The sequence below is a fragment of the Diachasma alloeum genome, unplaced genomic scaffold (genome assembly GCF_001412515.2).
Source record: "Diachasma alloeum isolate Michigan unplaced genomic scaffold, Dall2.0 Dall_scaffold_00290, whole genome shotgun sequence".
In the NCBI taxonomy this organism is placed as follows: domain Eukaryota; kingdom Metazoa; phylum Arthropoda; class Insecta; order Hymenoptera; family Braconidae; genus Diachasma; species Diachasma alloeum.
This window is the reverse complement of record NW_021680429.1, coordinates 8573-20925: the sequence shown is the minus strand read 5'-3', so window position 1 is coordinate 20925 and position 12353 is coordinate 8573. Positions and strand designations below refer to the sequence as shown.

The 12353-nt window shown below is 39.3% G+C and overlaps 1 protein-coding gene across 1 annotated transcript in view; it reads left to right on the top strand.

Moving 5' to 3' along the window:
* Positions 1 to 10486: 10486 nt before the first annotated feature.
* The window catches only part of LOC107039040, a 3047-nt gene continuing 1180 nt past the window's right edge, over positions 10487 to 12353 (top strand). The window contains exons 1-2 of the mRNA XM_015258478.1: positions 10487 to 11323; positions 11401 to 11878. Of these exons, the coding sequence (XP_015113964.1) occupies positions 10487 to 11323; positions 11401 to 11878 (1315 nt within the window). The remainder of the gene's footprint in view (positions 11324 to 11400; positions 11879 to 12353) is intronic.

Sequence of the window (12353 nt, the reverse complement as noted above, 5' to 3'; positions counted from 1 at the left end):
TTCAACGAACCGTAGATGAAATGGTATAGTCAAAAAAAGTGAAAGGGTATAGCTTCTGTCCCCATAACCTGGGGTGTAAATCAATAGCCGCCGACTGTCATTTTTGATAAAGTGAGAACAAAAATTTCCACACAATCAATAAATTTCTAAACGAGAGATTCCTAGTTGATTATGAAGAGTACATGCTGGTCATCGAGTATACTTAGTTACTCTAAAAATATCGTGAGACTCATCATAATCATGAAGGAATGATTGGAATACAATACATAAATGCACGTAATAAGAAAAATCAAATATTTTGCTAAATCTTCAATAATTTTGTCCTTTACAAAGAATAAACATGGACCTAATAATTATGTACGCAATAAACATGTAAATTTTTATGTAAATTTAAAGGAAGAAGACGAAAAACATGTAATATGATGAAAAATATTGAAATATTATTTTTCATCGAACGAATTTCTCAATAAAAAGTTACAACAGTTAACCGTTGATTAACGTCAGTGATCGAAGTGCCGGGAATGGCTGTGCACGGTCGTAGATATCAGAATGGGGTATGGGTAAGCGAAGGAGACGAGACCCAAGAGGAGAATCCCCTTTCGGAAGCATTCCATGCAGTGTCGTACTAATTGCGGCCACGGATGGTCGTAACCGCTCACTACGGAGCTTAATTTCGCAGTGGCGTCAACTCTAGTGTCATAACAGGGTATCTTGAGATGAACGAATCCGTCGATGAATGAGTACACTCGACGCAAAATTCCTAATTTCAATTCATCAACACGAATTAGCACCAACTGACCCGTGCTATTTCATCAGTTGTAATAATTCGAGACCTTCAAAATTATTGGATATTTTCCGATATTTTCGTTATCTAGGAACGAGAATGATTAGTTTTGCAGAATAAAAATCAAGAATGCGAAGCGCCAGTCATTTTTCTGCACAACTCGTCACAAATTGAAATGTCAAAATCGGAGAGAATAGTTGACAGGCAACTATGGAATTATCATTTTGATAATTCAGTACTAGCCTGGTGAATTATCAATATAAAACCGCCGTAAAGGTGTTACGTGACCTCGAATACTGCGCTCTGATTGGGTAAACCGAGGAGGGACGAAATGCTCGATGGTATTTTTGTCAAATGGAATAACATAAGCCTAGTTGAGTCTTGCTGCCTAGTAACTGGCTGTTCCAAAAAAAAACGTTCGAATTCATTCATTGAACCACATGATTTTGTTAGAAATAATCTGAATTTTTTGGCAACAAAAACATTCATGACCGATATTCTCAAAATAATCATTGGATTCGAATGCGACCTGCAAGATCCAAACAGTAAATTTGCGGCACTTCTCATATCTATTCTCTCTTTCGTAAACTCACATCGGAGTTATGTAAGCTTGGTTTATTTGGTTATTTGATACCCGAAAACGTTATTAGAAAAAAACATAGAACGGAATCAATTTGAAATCACCAACTTAGTCATTCTAGACCACATTTGATTCAAGCGGCATTGAAAAAGCGATGCAAGGACCTTTTTCCTCGTCAATTCCATTTTTTTTCCAAAACAATTATGTGATCTTGAACCAATTTGATGGTTTAAGTGCCAGAAATGATGAATTGAAAAGTTTTCTTTGCGTTTTATGACGAAATTTCATTATATTGGCCTGTCAATTGACGAGTTATGAGGCTCAAAGGGGGCTTGTAGTGTTTCATTTTAAGAATTTTCATTCATATACATTTTGTAGGCTAAAACATGGAAGTCGACAATTTTCAACTCTGCCGATGTTGGATTGAATTAACCTATACATATAGTTCATGATTTCAACAATTGATAATAACTAGTTGTGAATTCCAATGTCAAATGGGATAAAGGCATTGAACGGAATTAATTCTGAAGTAATACAAGAAATTATTGATGTTTTTATTTTTAATGCAATTCGTCATAAGATGCTGGCAACTGGCAATCACCTTCAGCCTGTAGAATAAAATATTGAAAGTATTTTTCATGTTCAAAAGATGTAAAATTGGCTATATTCAGAACATTATCATTTACTGCAGTGGGCTCCCTACTACATTACGGTTAACCACCGTGGTATACGCCATTGACATCAAAGGACGTCTACTTAGAGGGTGGAGCCTCCGTCGGGACGTACCATGCCAACTAACCCGCCAAACATTACTCTCCCCCCTTCCCCTGCCTTTACGAACGCTACAAGACGCTCGCTAATTAGCCAAGATTAATGCCTAGCAATTGGAGGAAAATCCTGAAAACGGAAACCGTGTTTTTCAGCAGTTTTACATTATTGTAAGTGGCAAGTTTCTTCGTAAATTACTTTCATTTTTTGTAGGGGAAAAATTCTGAAATTTCTCTGATGAAAGTAATCGTACCAATATTGTTGCTTACATATTGAAACACAAACGACTTAATACCAAAAACTAATTTTTTCATGCAAATATATCATCGCTCAGGAACAACTGGTTTGGGCGAAGTATTCACAAGAATGAAACAAATCATATAGGAATTCCATCAAGTGTTTATGACTTGAACATCAATACTTCACGATAAAGTGAGAATTTCTTGGCTAAAAGAATGGTTTTTTTCATCTCGGGAGATGCGACGATAGCTAAAAATACAAAAAGTTTCGACACTGTGAATCGCGAAATGGAGGCGTCCCTATTGAATGAATGTAGAAGTATTGAATGAATATAGAAGTCATGCCCGGGGCCGCATTGCCGATGCTGTCGAATCAGCCAAGTCTCGGTCTAACATTGGTATGTCAAGTTTTGGCGACCTCCTCATGGCCAAATATCGGTTTTGGATTGGCACGGCAAGTCTCGGTGACCCATCCACGGCCAAATGTCGGCTGAACGTCAAATGGCCATTCATCGGATTTCAAGTCTCAACCACTAATTGGAGAAACTTTGAATGCCGAGACTTAATAATGGTCAAACAAAAACGACAAGTCAATAGATCTCGAGGGTCAAACCCTCATTTGCGTCACAGTCTAGCAGGGAAGTCAGCGAGGGCAGTCTAGCGGGGACTTACGGAGGCTTGTACAACAGGTCGAATGATCATAGGGATCGAACGGATCATACAAGAAAATGTATAAACAAGTGCAAAGAGTCAAACAATCATAAGGTTCATATAATGTTCCAATTGGAGACCTTAAAGGTTAAGCGTTTATAAAGGTCAAATTACGATAATGGTCGAATGGAGAAGATAATTGGAAGAATGGAAAATACGCGATTTCGGCGAGTCATCTAGGAAAAAAAAGATTTTCATTTCCCATATTGATAAACACATATTCATTCACTTCCAGTGAACTCATTATTTATTGATTGTTAATCAATAGGCTATTTACTATATCTGTATTGAGTTTCATAATTGAATGAAATTAGGGAATCAAATAAGAAGACAATATCTCATTCATATAGCCAATAAACTACTTCATAACTATAACTCTACGGCGGCAGAATTGGTGAAAAAAGAACTAGCAATCCGAATGGTCCAGGATCGAATCCTGACGAGTCCAACTTTTACTCATCATTATCTACAGTTATCCATTTCTTTAGGATCAACCAAACGATGTAAATAACATAATAAAAAAAGAATCCATTAATTAATTTTTTTAACTATTGACAATACTCTGGCTAACAGGTGTCGATCATCGGTCGACGCTTGGCAACCAACATCGGACCAACGTTATCAAACCAATAGCTAGTCGAGCCTGGGCCAAGATCGATTGAGAATCGACACCCAAGACTCGGCAGCTCGGCTTCCAGTACTGGCCGAAATTTAGCCCGTTTGCTTTGTCATCCCCAGGATTGTGAAGGAAAATCTCGAGACATTGCTAAAATATTACCGGCGCTTGCTCTCAATTGTAATGAGTTTAAAAGAAGAAAATTACCACATCTTCTTATTTCGAAATTTTCCTATCGTTTCGAGAATATTATTTCCTTTCCGATTATAAACTCAGAGAATAGACTTTGTGGGCCCAATGATGAAATCTAATCTAGTAGAAATTGCATTGCGCAGAAACATTGTGGCATAAGTTGGCGCACGACATTGCCTTTCGCCGCGATGTACCTCAGAAAGGTACGCGGCAGTGTCGCTGAGACAGGGCTGCGCGGGGTTTATGCGGGATGGACCTATACGTGTCTGCCCTAACCTCAAATTCCGTCAATTAAGAATTCGTAATCTTCAAATTATGCGTATTAATTCTAATCAATTATTGAACGATTAACGATTTGTTCGTGAATAATAATCTCTCGCAACTAATTGATGATTATCGTTATCGATAAAATGGAAAAATGAGAGCCCACCGCGTCATTGTCGTATAGGGTTCCAGCAGCGACCTAGCCGTGGAGTACGGCAGCGCACTCCGTGCGTGAATGTCGCTGCAATAGCCAATGTCGTAGAGCCTCCCACAATTTCTACTAGGGTTTATGCAAATGAGCACCGCTTTCTTGCTTGAAACCTAGCGTGTAAATTGATCGAATATTTATGGTACCATCTTAGCTCAGGAAATTATTTTTGCGATGCTGGGTGATTTTTCCTCTCACAATGAGTGGATATCTACATGGATAATTATTCCTTTGGAGTAAATTTCATGCATTCTTTCGAAATTCGCTTCCATACAAAATTACAATTTTCACCGATAACATGTTGATAATTCTGTGTATCCAAAAATATCATTCTTTTCTTCTTCAATTTATCAATTTTTTCTTTGGGAATATCTTAATTGATTAAGATATATGGAGCATTCTGCGTTATTTCAACGGACGCAAAAAAAAATTTTTTTTTTTTTAAATTGTATATATCACAGAAGGAGAACCAGAAATACTATTAGCAGTCCATTTTTTTTATTACAGCAATAACAGTCGTAAAATTCCAGTGAGTAACGAATAGACATGCTTTTAAATATTTATATCTCAAAAGTTATGCATTCAATCCAAAAGTGTTTTATAGGTGGGAAAGAATGGTTTTTGATGCAAAAAAAATAAATGAAAGAATTTTACAATTATTGTTATTTTTTAAATTAACAATTAGAAAAATCGTTGCAGTTTCGTGAGTTCCACTCTGAAAAATATGAAAAAAAAAATCTTATGGGAAAAATTGTTAAGAAAGCTGTGTCATGTTTTTATTTAATGACATTAACTGGTGCGTGAAATATTAATTTTTATCACGCTGTGCGAAAAAGTAACTTTTTAGGCACGCTTCGCGTGAGCGCTGTGAGCACTCCAGCCCGGTCACGATTTTGGGCGCACATAACTCACTTAATACCTCGTACATAGAAAAGGATAAGTTTTATGCTTTGTAGAAGGAAGGTGAACAATTGTATTAAAATTTTTCAAAACAATGAATCGTAAGTTATTGTAAAGTGTAATGTATAAATAAAACTTTCACAAGGAAAAATGCATACCACGATGATCCACATTATGAGTAAAAGTCCACGGAATACAATGTTTTGAGAGGGTGTCAAGGGTCCGTCCCTACAATATCCGCCATTGTGTCACCTGTCCTTCCGCGAAATTCATGGGGGCTCTGGGAAGTCGTTTGTTTTCTAGGTATGTAACATAGTTATCCCTAAAACCTACACATTATGCAGGTCTTCTTATTAGCTGAAAGAATGACCCATACAATCAGATTGTCGAATTGCAAACATCTTACATTCCCGAGCATATAAATACCAGATCCTGATCGATTTTAACTTCATTTTCAATCGAGAAATAATATCTGTTCAACTATAACTGCTTAACTACGTTGTGATTCGGTTCAATTATCATGCTATGCAGAAATTGTTGCAATTCGCTATCGAAGACGGGTCACAACAATGTTATTGAACAAACGTTCCGTGTGAGTCATCATGTGCGGAAAAAATTTTCTGAAGAAATTGGAAATGAACTTCTCATTGCTGAAATCGAGGAAGAAGGAGAATGTTAATCTTCAATCTAAAGGAGCCGCAAATTGCCTCCTGCATTTGTATAAGGAAATGTCAGATCAGCTGGAGATACTAGCTAACTTCAGTGATTCGGGGCATTCCGATTATTCAGATGATAGATGTGAGAAAGAGGACCAAGCTGTACTCCATCAACTGAATAAATCCTTACCAGTATTAGGACAATTTCCCCTTCCAACAAACTGGTTTGGCCGAAGCATTGCCGAGAAGACCAAAATAATGAACTCTTTAAAGAAATCACTATCAACAAAATTCGGATCTAAATGTTTCACCAATAATGCGAATGAAACAGTTGGGAAAATGAAAAACAAAATAGAAACTGCCACATCTGCTAGAGAGAGGATTCATCTATTAACATTTCTTTCTAAGCCATGATCCATCTCTAAACTTCATACAACATTCAACGTGACCTCTTACACACCACGGCGAGTTTGTTGGCTTCATCAACAATATGGATTTGGAACTAGCCTATCTAAAACCACCCGCATATCTTCCATAAGTAATACTACAGAATAATTAGTACAGACATTTTATCGCTGTGATTATATTAGTCGTATAATGCCAGGAAAAAAAGATTTTCTCTCGGCAAAAAATGGTGGAACTCGACAACATGTCCAAAAAGTTTGATTTCATTGAACTTGAAAGAAGTTTACCCGGCTTTTAAAGAAGAATTTGCATCAGATAGAATAGATTTTCTCAAATTTGCTCAATTCCGACCTCGAGAATGAGTGTTAGCAGGAGAGAATGGAACTTATACAGTACTCGTATGTAAAATTCATCAAAATTTCAAACTAAGTTACTATACTTTCCCAAAGCATTATTCCGAAGTGATGAAATCATTTGCTTGGAACCGAGTGCAAAGTGTCATCTGGGAGATTCTTCAAAATGTCCCAGGGCAGAAAGCATATTTCTTCATTTAGAAGAGATTTGTGATGTAAAGTCAATAAAATTTACCGGAAAATTGAAATTGTTGAAAAATACAAAGAAATAAAAATGAAAGCCAAGTCAGGAATGTCAAATAAATGGTTATAGGGCACGATCAAATGTCTATAAAAAATAGTTCTAAATAAAAAAAGGATTTTTTAAAAATTCTCCACAAAATAAGAAATCAGTAGGAACAGGACCAACATCGATGGCGCAGATCAGTAGATGGAAGATTGGATTGATATAGACAGTCAGTAGAAAAAATCCACGCCAAGAACGTTGGTCCTGCTCCTATTGATTTCTTATATTGTAAAGAATTTTTTAAAAACCCTTTTTTTATTTAGAACTATTTTTTTTATAGATATCTGATCCTGTCCTATACCCATTTATTTAACATTTCTAACTTGGCTTTCGTTTTTATCTGTGTATTTTGCAAAAATTTGAATTTTCCAGTAAAAACTAAACGAAACTTTTTCTTGGCGCAGTTTTTTTACAAAAATATTTGTTTTTGTTTTTTTGGGGAGATTGCACTAATTTTTTCAAATTAAGCGCAGAATTATTTGCATATCATAAAGTAGTTGTTCTTTTCGATTCAACTCATTTGTTTTTTCGCAAGATAGAACATCCCTCAATTGTTAATTGAACGACAACAAACCGTTCTACTCCATATTCATTGTTTTTACCGACTATTGATCATTTATTCAGATTTTAGATTTAGTTTCCTTCTCTTGTAGTTTTTGGTAAGATGAATTAATTTCCCTTCAAAAACAACCGAACAAAATGTTCGGATATAAAGATTTTGTAAAAATGGTGACTTGATAGATATTTTTATAAAAACATTTGTTTTTGTTTTTTATTTTGAACATATCACTTCCAGAGGTTGTTGAAATAAATACAAGTGTCTTCTTGTTCCTCGCACCTCACCGTAGCCTAATTCAGACCATTGTCCCCACGAAAGTGAACACTGTCGTCACTAAAATTTAATTATCCACGGATATTTGATTGTTTATCAGACATTTTTTGGCAAAGAGCTGTTCTGCTAGATTCCAAACATAGACCACAATTTCTGTTTTCATCTCCGAGGTCGGAGTATATATATTAGAGTGGCCCACGAAATATATATTTCCCAATTTCACTCTTCTCCTATTTCAAAACGATAGTTCATGATATGAAGAAGCGATCTAAATTTTTTCAAATTTTTAAAATGCTTCTAACAGGCCTCAACAGCATTTCAAAATTTAAGAAAATATTTGACCCACTGGCAGTTCATAGTTGAGTAGTTTTGCGAAAAGTCAAATGATTTTATGACGGTCTTCTCAGAGGTCACAAGTGTCCACCTAAGACCGTGTGCTAGCCTTAGGCCATAAATCATAGGTCGTCCGTCCGCCCAACCATGGGGAGTGAGGCATTTGAGAATCTTTTCATTTGCCCAAAAATAATTTAAATGAATTTTAAAATTTTGTTTTCAAATCTAGGAATAATTTTTACAATTCAGACTGACAAATATGCATAAAAAAGGAAAATTCAGTAGCGAAGTGGTCAATCGGTTTAAGTCAATTTTTGTCCAGCCCTAGTTTTTTGATAATATCTCAGAATCTAAGCTAGATAGTAGAATTTTGATGAAAACCGTGTTCGGAATACAGCCTAAATCTCCATAATGATCACGGTCGACTAACCCGGCCATCTCCGAAAATCTCCGTGAACTTTCGGGTCAACGGACACAGGTCAGCGCGGCACCCGGAAGACTCAGTAGTCAGTAGTGTAGAAGTATCGTTACGATAATGATCTAAAGTATTCAGTCAAACAGTATTCTAAATTTAATATCTTCGTTCAGTACATCAACTTGTTGATTAAGTTCAGTGTAATTTCAGTGACTCAACGAGATGAAGTGAACAGACAATTATCAGTGAAAATTAGACATTCAACATTAATTATACCAAAGAGTGTACGGCAATAGTGACAAGTGGTTCGATCCCACGAAAATATATTGAGATTTTTTATCACACGCCTACCGTAATTTTCCCATCTCCCTCCACATTTTCATCCCACATCCATCCTAAAACTAGTTCCTCACCAAACAGTGGTCCTTCNCAGTACATCAACTTGTTGATTAAGTTCAGTAATTTCAGTGACTCAACGAGATAAAGTGAAAGACAATTATCAGTGAAAATTAGACATTCAACATTAATTATACCAAAGAGTGTACGGCAATAGTGACAAGTGGTTCGATCCCACGAAAATATATTGAGATTTTTTATCACACGCCTACCGTAATTTTCCCATCTCCCTCCACATTTTCATCCCACATCCATCCTAAAACTAGTTCCTCACCAAACAGTGGTCCTTCGAGCCGGATTGTGGGTGAAAACGTGTGTAAAGTGCAGTGAAAATTTAAGGGACGCCTCGTGTCGAAAAAACATTCGGGGTTCACACGGGCGAGTCAACGGAAACTTCCAGAACATTCGACTTGTTTACACCCGCAAGGGCGTCGGGGTAACAAAGGACAAAGTGAGAGTGACAGTGTCGGAATTCGGCAAGGTTCNGTGAAAATTTAAGGGACGCCTCGTGTCGAAAAAACATTCGGGGTTCACACGGGCAAGTCAACGGAAACTTCCAGAACATTCGACTTGTTTACACCCGCAAGGGCGTCGGGGTAACAAAGGACAAAGTGAGAGTGACAGTGTCGGAATTCGGCAAGGTTCGGGAGTGACGAGTGACGCCGAAGCCCACCAACGGTTGGCCACGTGCGCCACGCAACAGGCGACTGACCTAACTCGGCGGTCGGTAACTCACCTAACTCGGCGGTCAGTAACTCACCCAACTCGGCGGTCGATAACTCACCCAACTCAGCGGTCGGTAACTCACCCAATTCAACAGCCGATAACTCACCTAAACCGTCAATTTAGCACAGATAATCACCATGGCAGACGACACTAAGGTCAATGAACCCAAAGAAGAAAATCAACACCCAGTGAGCGAAAGTGAGGAAAGCGAGCAAGTCTCACAAGAAGAGAAACTGCCAACAAGAAATGAGACAGTTACAACGAAGCCAATCATCACTCCTGAGGAAACCAACAACCCAAGTGGAGCGTCAGGATCAAAGGAGCCCGCTCAACAAAAATCAACGCCTGCAGCTTCAAGAACAGCACTCACCATGCAACAGGAAGGTCAATTAAGACTACTAACGTTCAAAGTAGAGACTCTGATGGAGATATATCATGACCTCCCGCAGGACGCTGAAACCGAAGAGGACCTCACCCTAGAAGAACTAGACGGGCACAAGGGGATAATTGAGGCAGAATGGAGTGAGTATTTTCAAATTTATGCCAATCTAGCCGAGTTTCTTTCCCCTGATCACGAGTATGTGAACGAAATGATCCATGAACGAGCTACCAGGACAAGACGACAAGCCCTGATGCTCATTGCTCGGCTGAAGGGTCAACTGGCAAGGAAGAAGGATTCAATTAGCAGCTCAACAGATCAAAGTNACCCTAGAAGAACTAGACGGGCACAAGGGGATAATTGAGGCAGAATGGAGTGAGTATTTTCAAATTTATGCCAATCTAGCCGAGTTTCTTTCCCCTGATCACGAGTATGTGAACGAAATGATCCATGAACGAGCTACCAGGACAAGACGACAAGCCCTGATGCTCATTGCTCGGCTGAAGGGTCAACTGGCAAGGAAGAAGGATTCAATTAGCAGCTCAACAGATCAAAGTCAGGCAAATCAGCTGAAGCGTCTTGACATCAAGCCATTCGATGGGAAACCGGAGGAATGGAAGGCGTTCAGTGACCTTTTCTTGTCACTGGTGGGAAATGTCACGTCAATTCCACCAGTACAGAAATTGGTGAGACTTAAGGGATGCCTGAGAGGTCCTACAGCAGCTCTCCTCTCTACCTTTCAGGCCAAGGATGAAAACTACGAAAAGGCTTGGCAGAAACTCACCAGGAAGTACGAGGACCCTAGACTCGTCGCTCTGTCGCTATTCAACAGAATCCTGACGCTGCCGAAAATCACCCAAGCAACAGAAGAGAACCTCAGCGCCAACGGAGCAGCAGCATTGGAGACCCTCGATCAATTACAAGACGTGACGGGGCTAACGACAGACAGCATGGCTCAACAGCTGATAGCCCATTTACTTAGTAGATCTTTTGATGCAGAGACACTCAAGCAGTGGGAACTAAAGCTGGGAGACTCAAAGGATTTCCCGAGCCTTAAGGAGTTCGTGGCATTCATCGAGGCCTACGGCAGAGGGATCAACGCAGGTGCCAAGCTGCTATCATCAAAGGAAATCAACGCAGCCACGAAGAAGTCAGCTCCAACAAAGAAAAGGAGCACCTATGCAGCAGCAACTCACCAGCAGGAAATTAAGGAGCCAGAACGACAACTTCCAAGGAACTGCTGTGCCTACTGTCAGGACAAGCAANAGCCCATTTACTTAGTAGATCTTTTGATGCAGAGACACTCAAGCAGTGGGAACTAAAGCTGGGAGACTCAAAGGATTTCCCGAGCCTTAAGGAGTTCGTGGCATTCATCGAGGCCTACGGCAGAGGGATCAACGCAGGTGCCAAGCTGCTATCATCAAAGGAAATCAACGCAGCCACGAAGAAGTCAGCTCCAACAAAGAAAAGGAGCACCTATGCAGCAGCAACTCACCAGCAGGAAATTAAGGAGCCAGAACGACAACTTCCAAGGAACTGCTGTGCCTACTGTCAGGACAAGCAATTTATCGCATCCTGCCAGAAGTTCATCGAGCTCACCCCAGCGAAGAGAAACGACGTCGTTATCAACAAGGGGCTGTGCTTGAACTGGTTGGGGCCACACACGAAGGCCAAGTGCACGTCGGACAAGAAGTGCCACAAATGTAGCAGATTTCACCACACTCTTATCCATGGAGGGAGTTCATGGACGATGAACCCGCCTCCAGCCCGACGCACTCAAGCTGAACCCGTCCAGACTACTGGCACATCCAGGCAGCAAGAGGATCACGGGAACAGTGAGTGAATGAATTCAATCGCAATAGCACACTCACCATCTCATTGATCATTCCTCAACATTAGAATCCAGTACATTCCCACCAGTAGCAGTGAACTTCAACAACAAAATGATCAATGAGAAAGCAGAGAACATCAACCACGAAACTCACCAAGGAGAAGCAGATCAATAGTCAGTGCTGTTGGCAACAGCATGAGTGAAAGTAATATCACCGAGAGGATTCACGACAAAAGCCAGAGCACTCATCGACCAGGGTTCAGAAGTATCGTTTATCTCCGAACAATTAGTTAATTAACTGCATTTACAGAGAAGAGCATCAACAGTGGAGCTAGTGGGAATTGGTGGAATTAATTCAGGATACACCAGAGGAATAGTTTCCGTCACTCTACAATCGAACAGTGGGACTCATCAACTGCAACTCAACGCCCACATTCTAAAGAAGCTCACCGCAATAATTCCGTCATTTTCATGCTCAT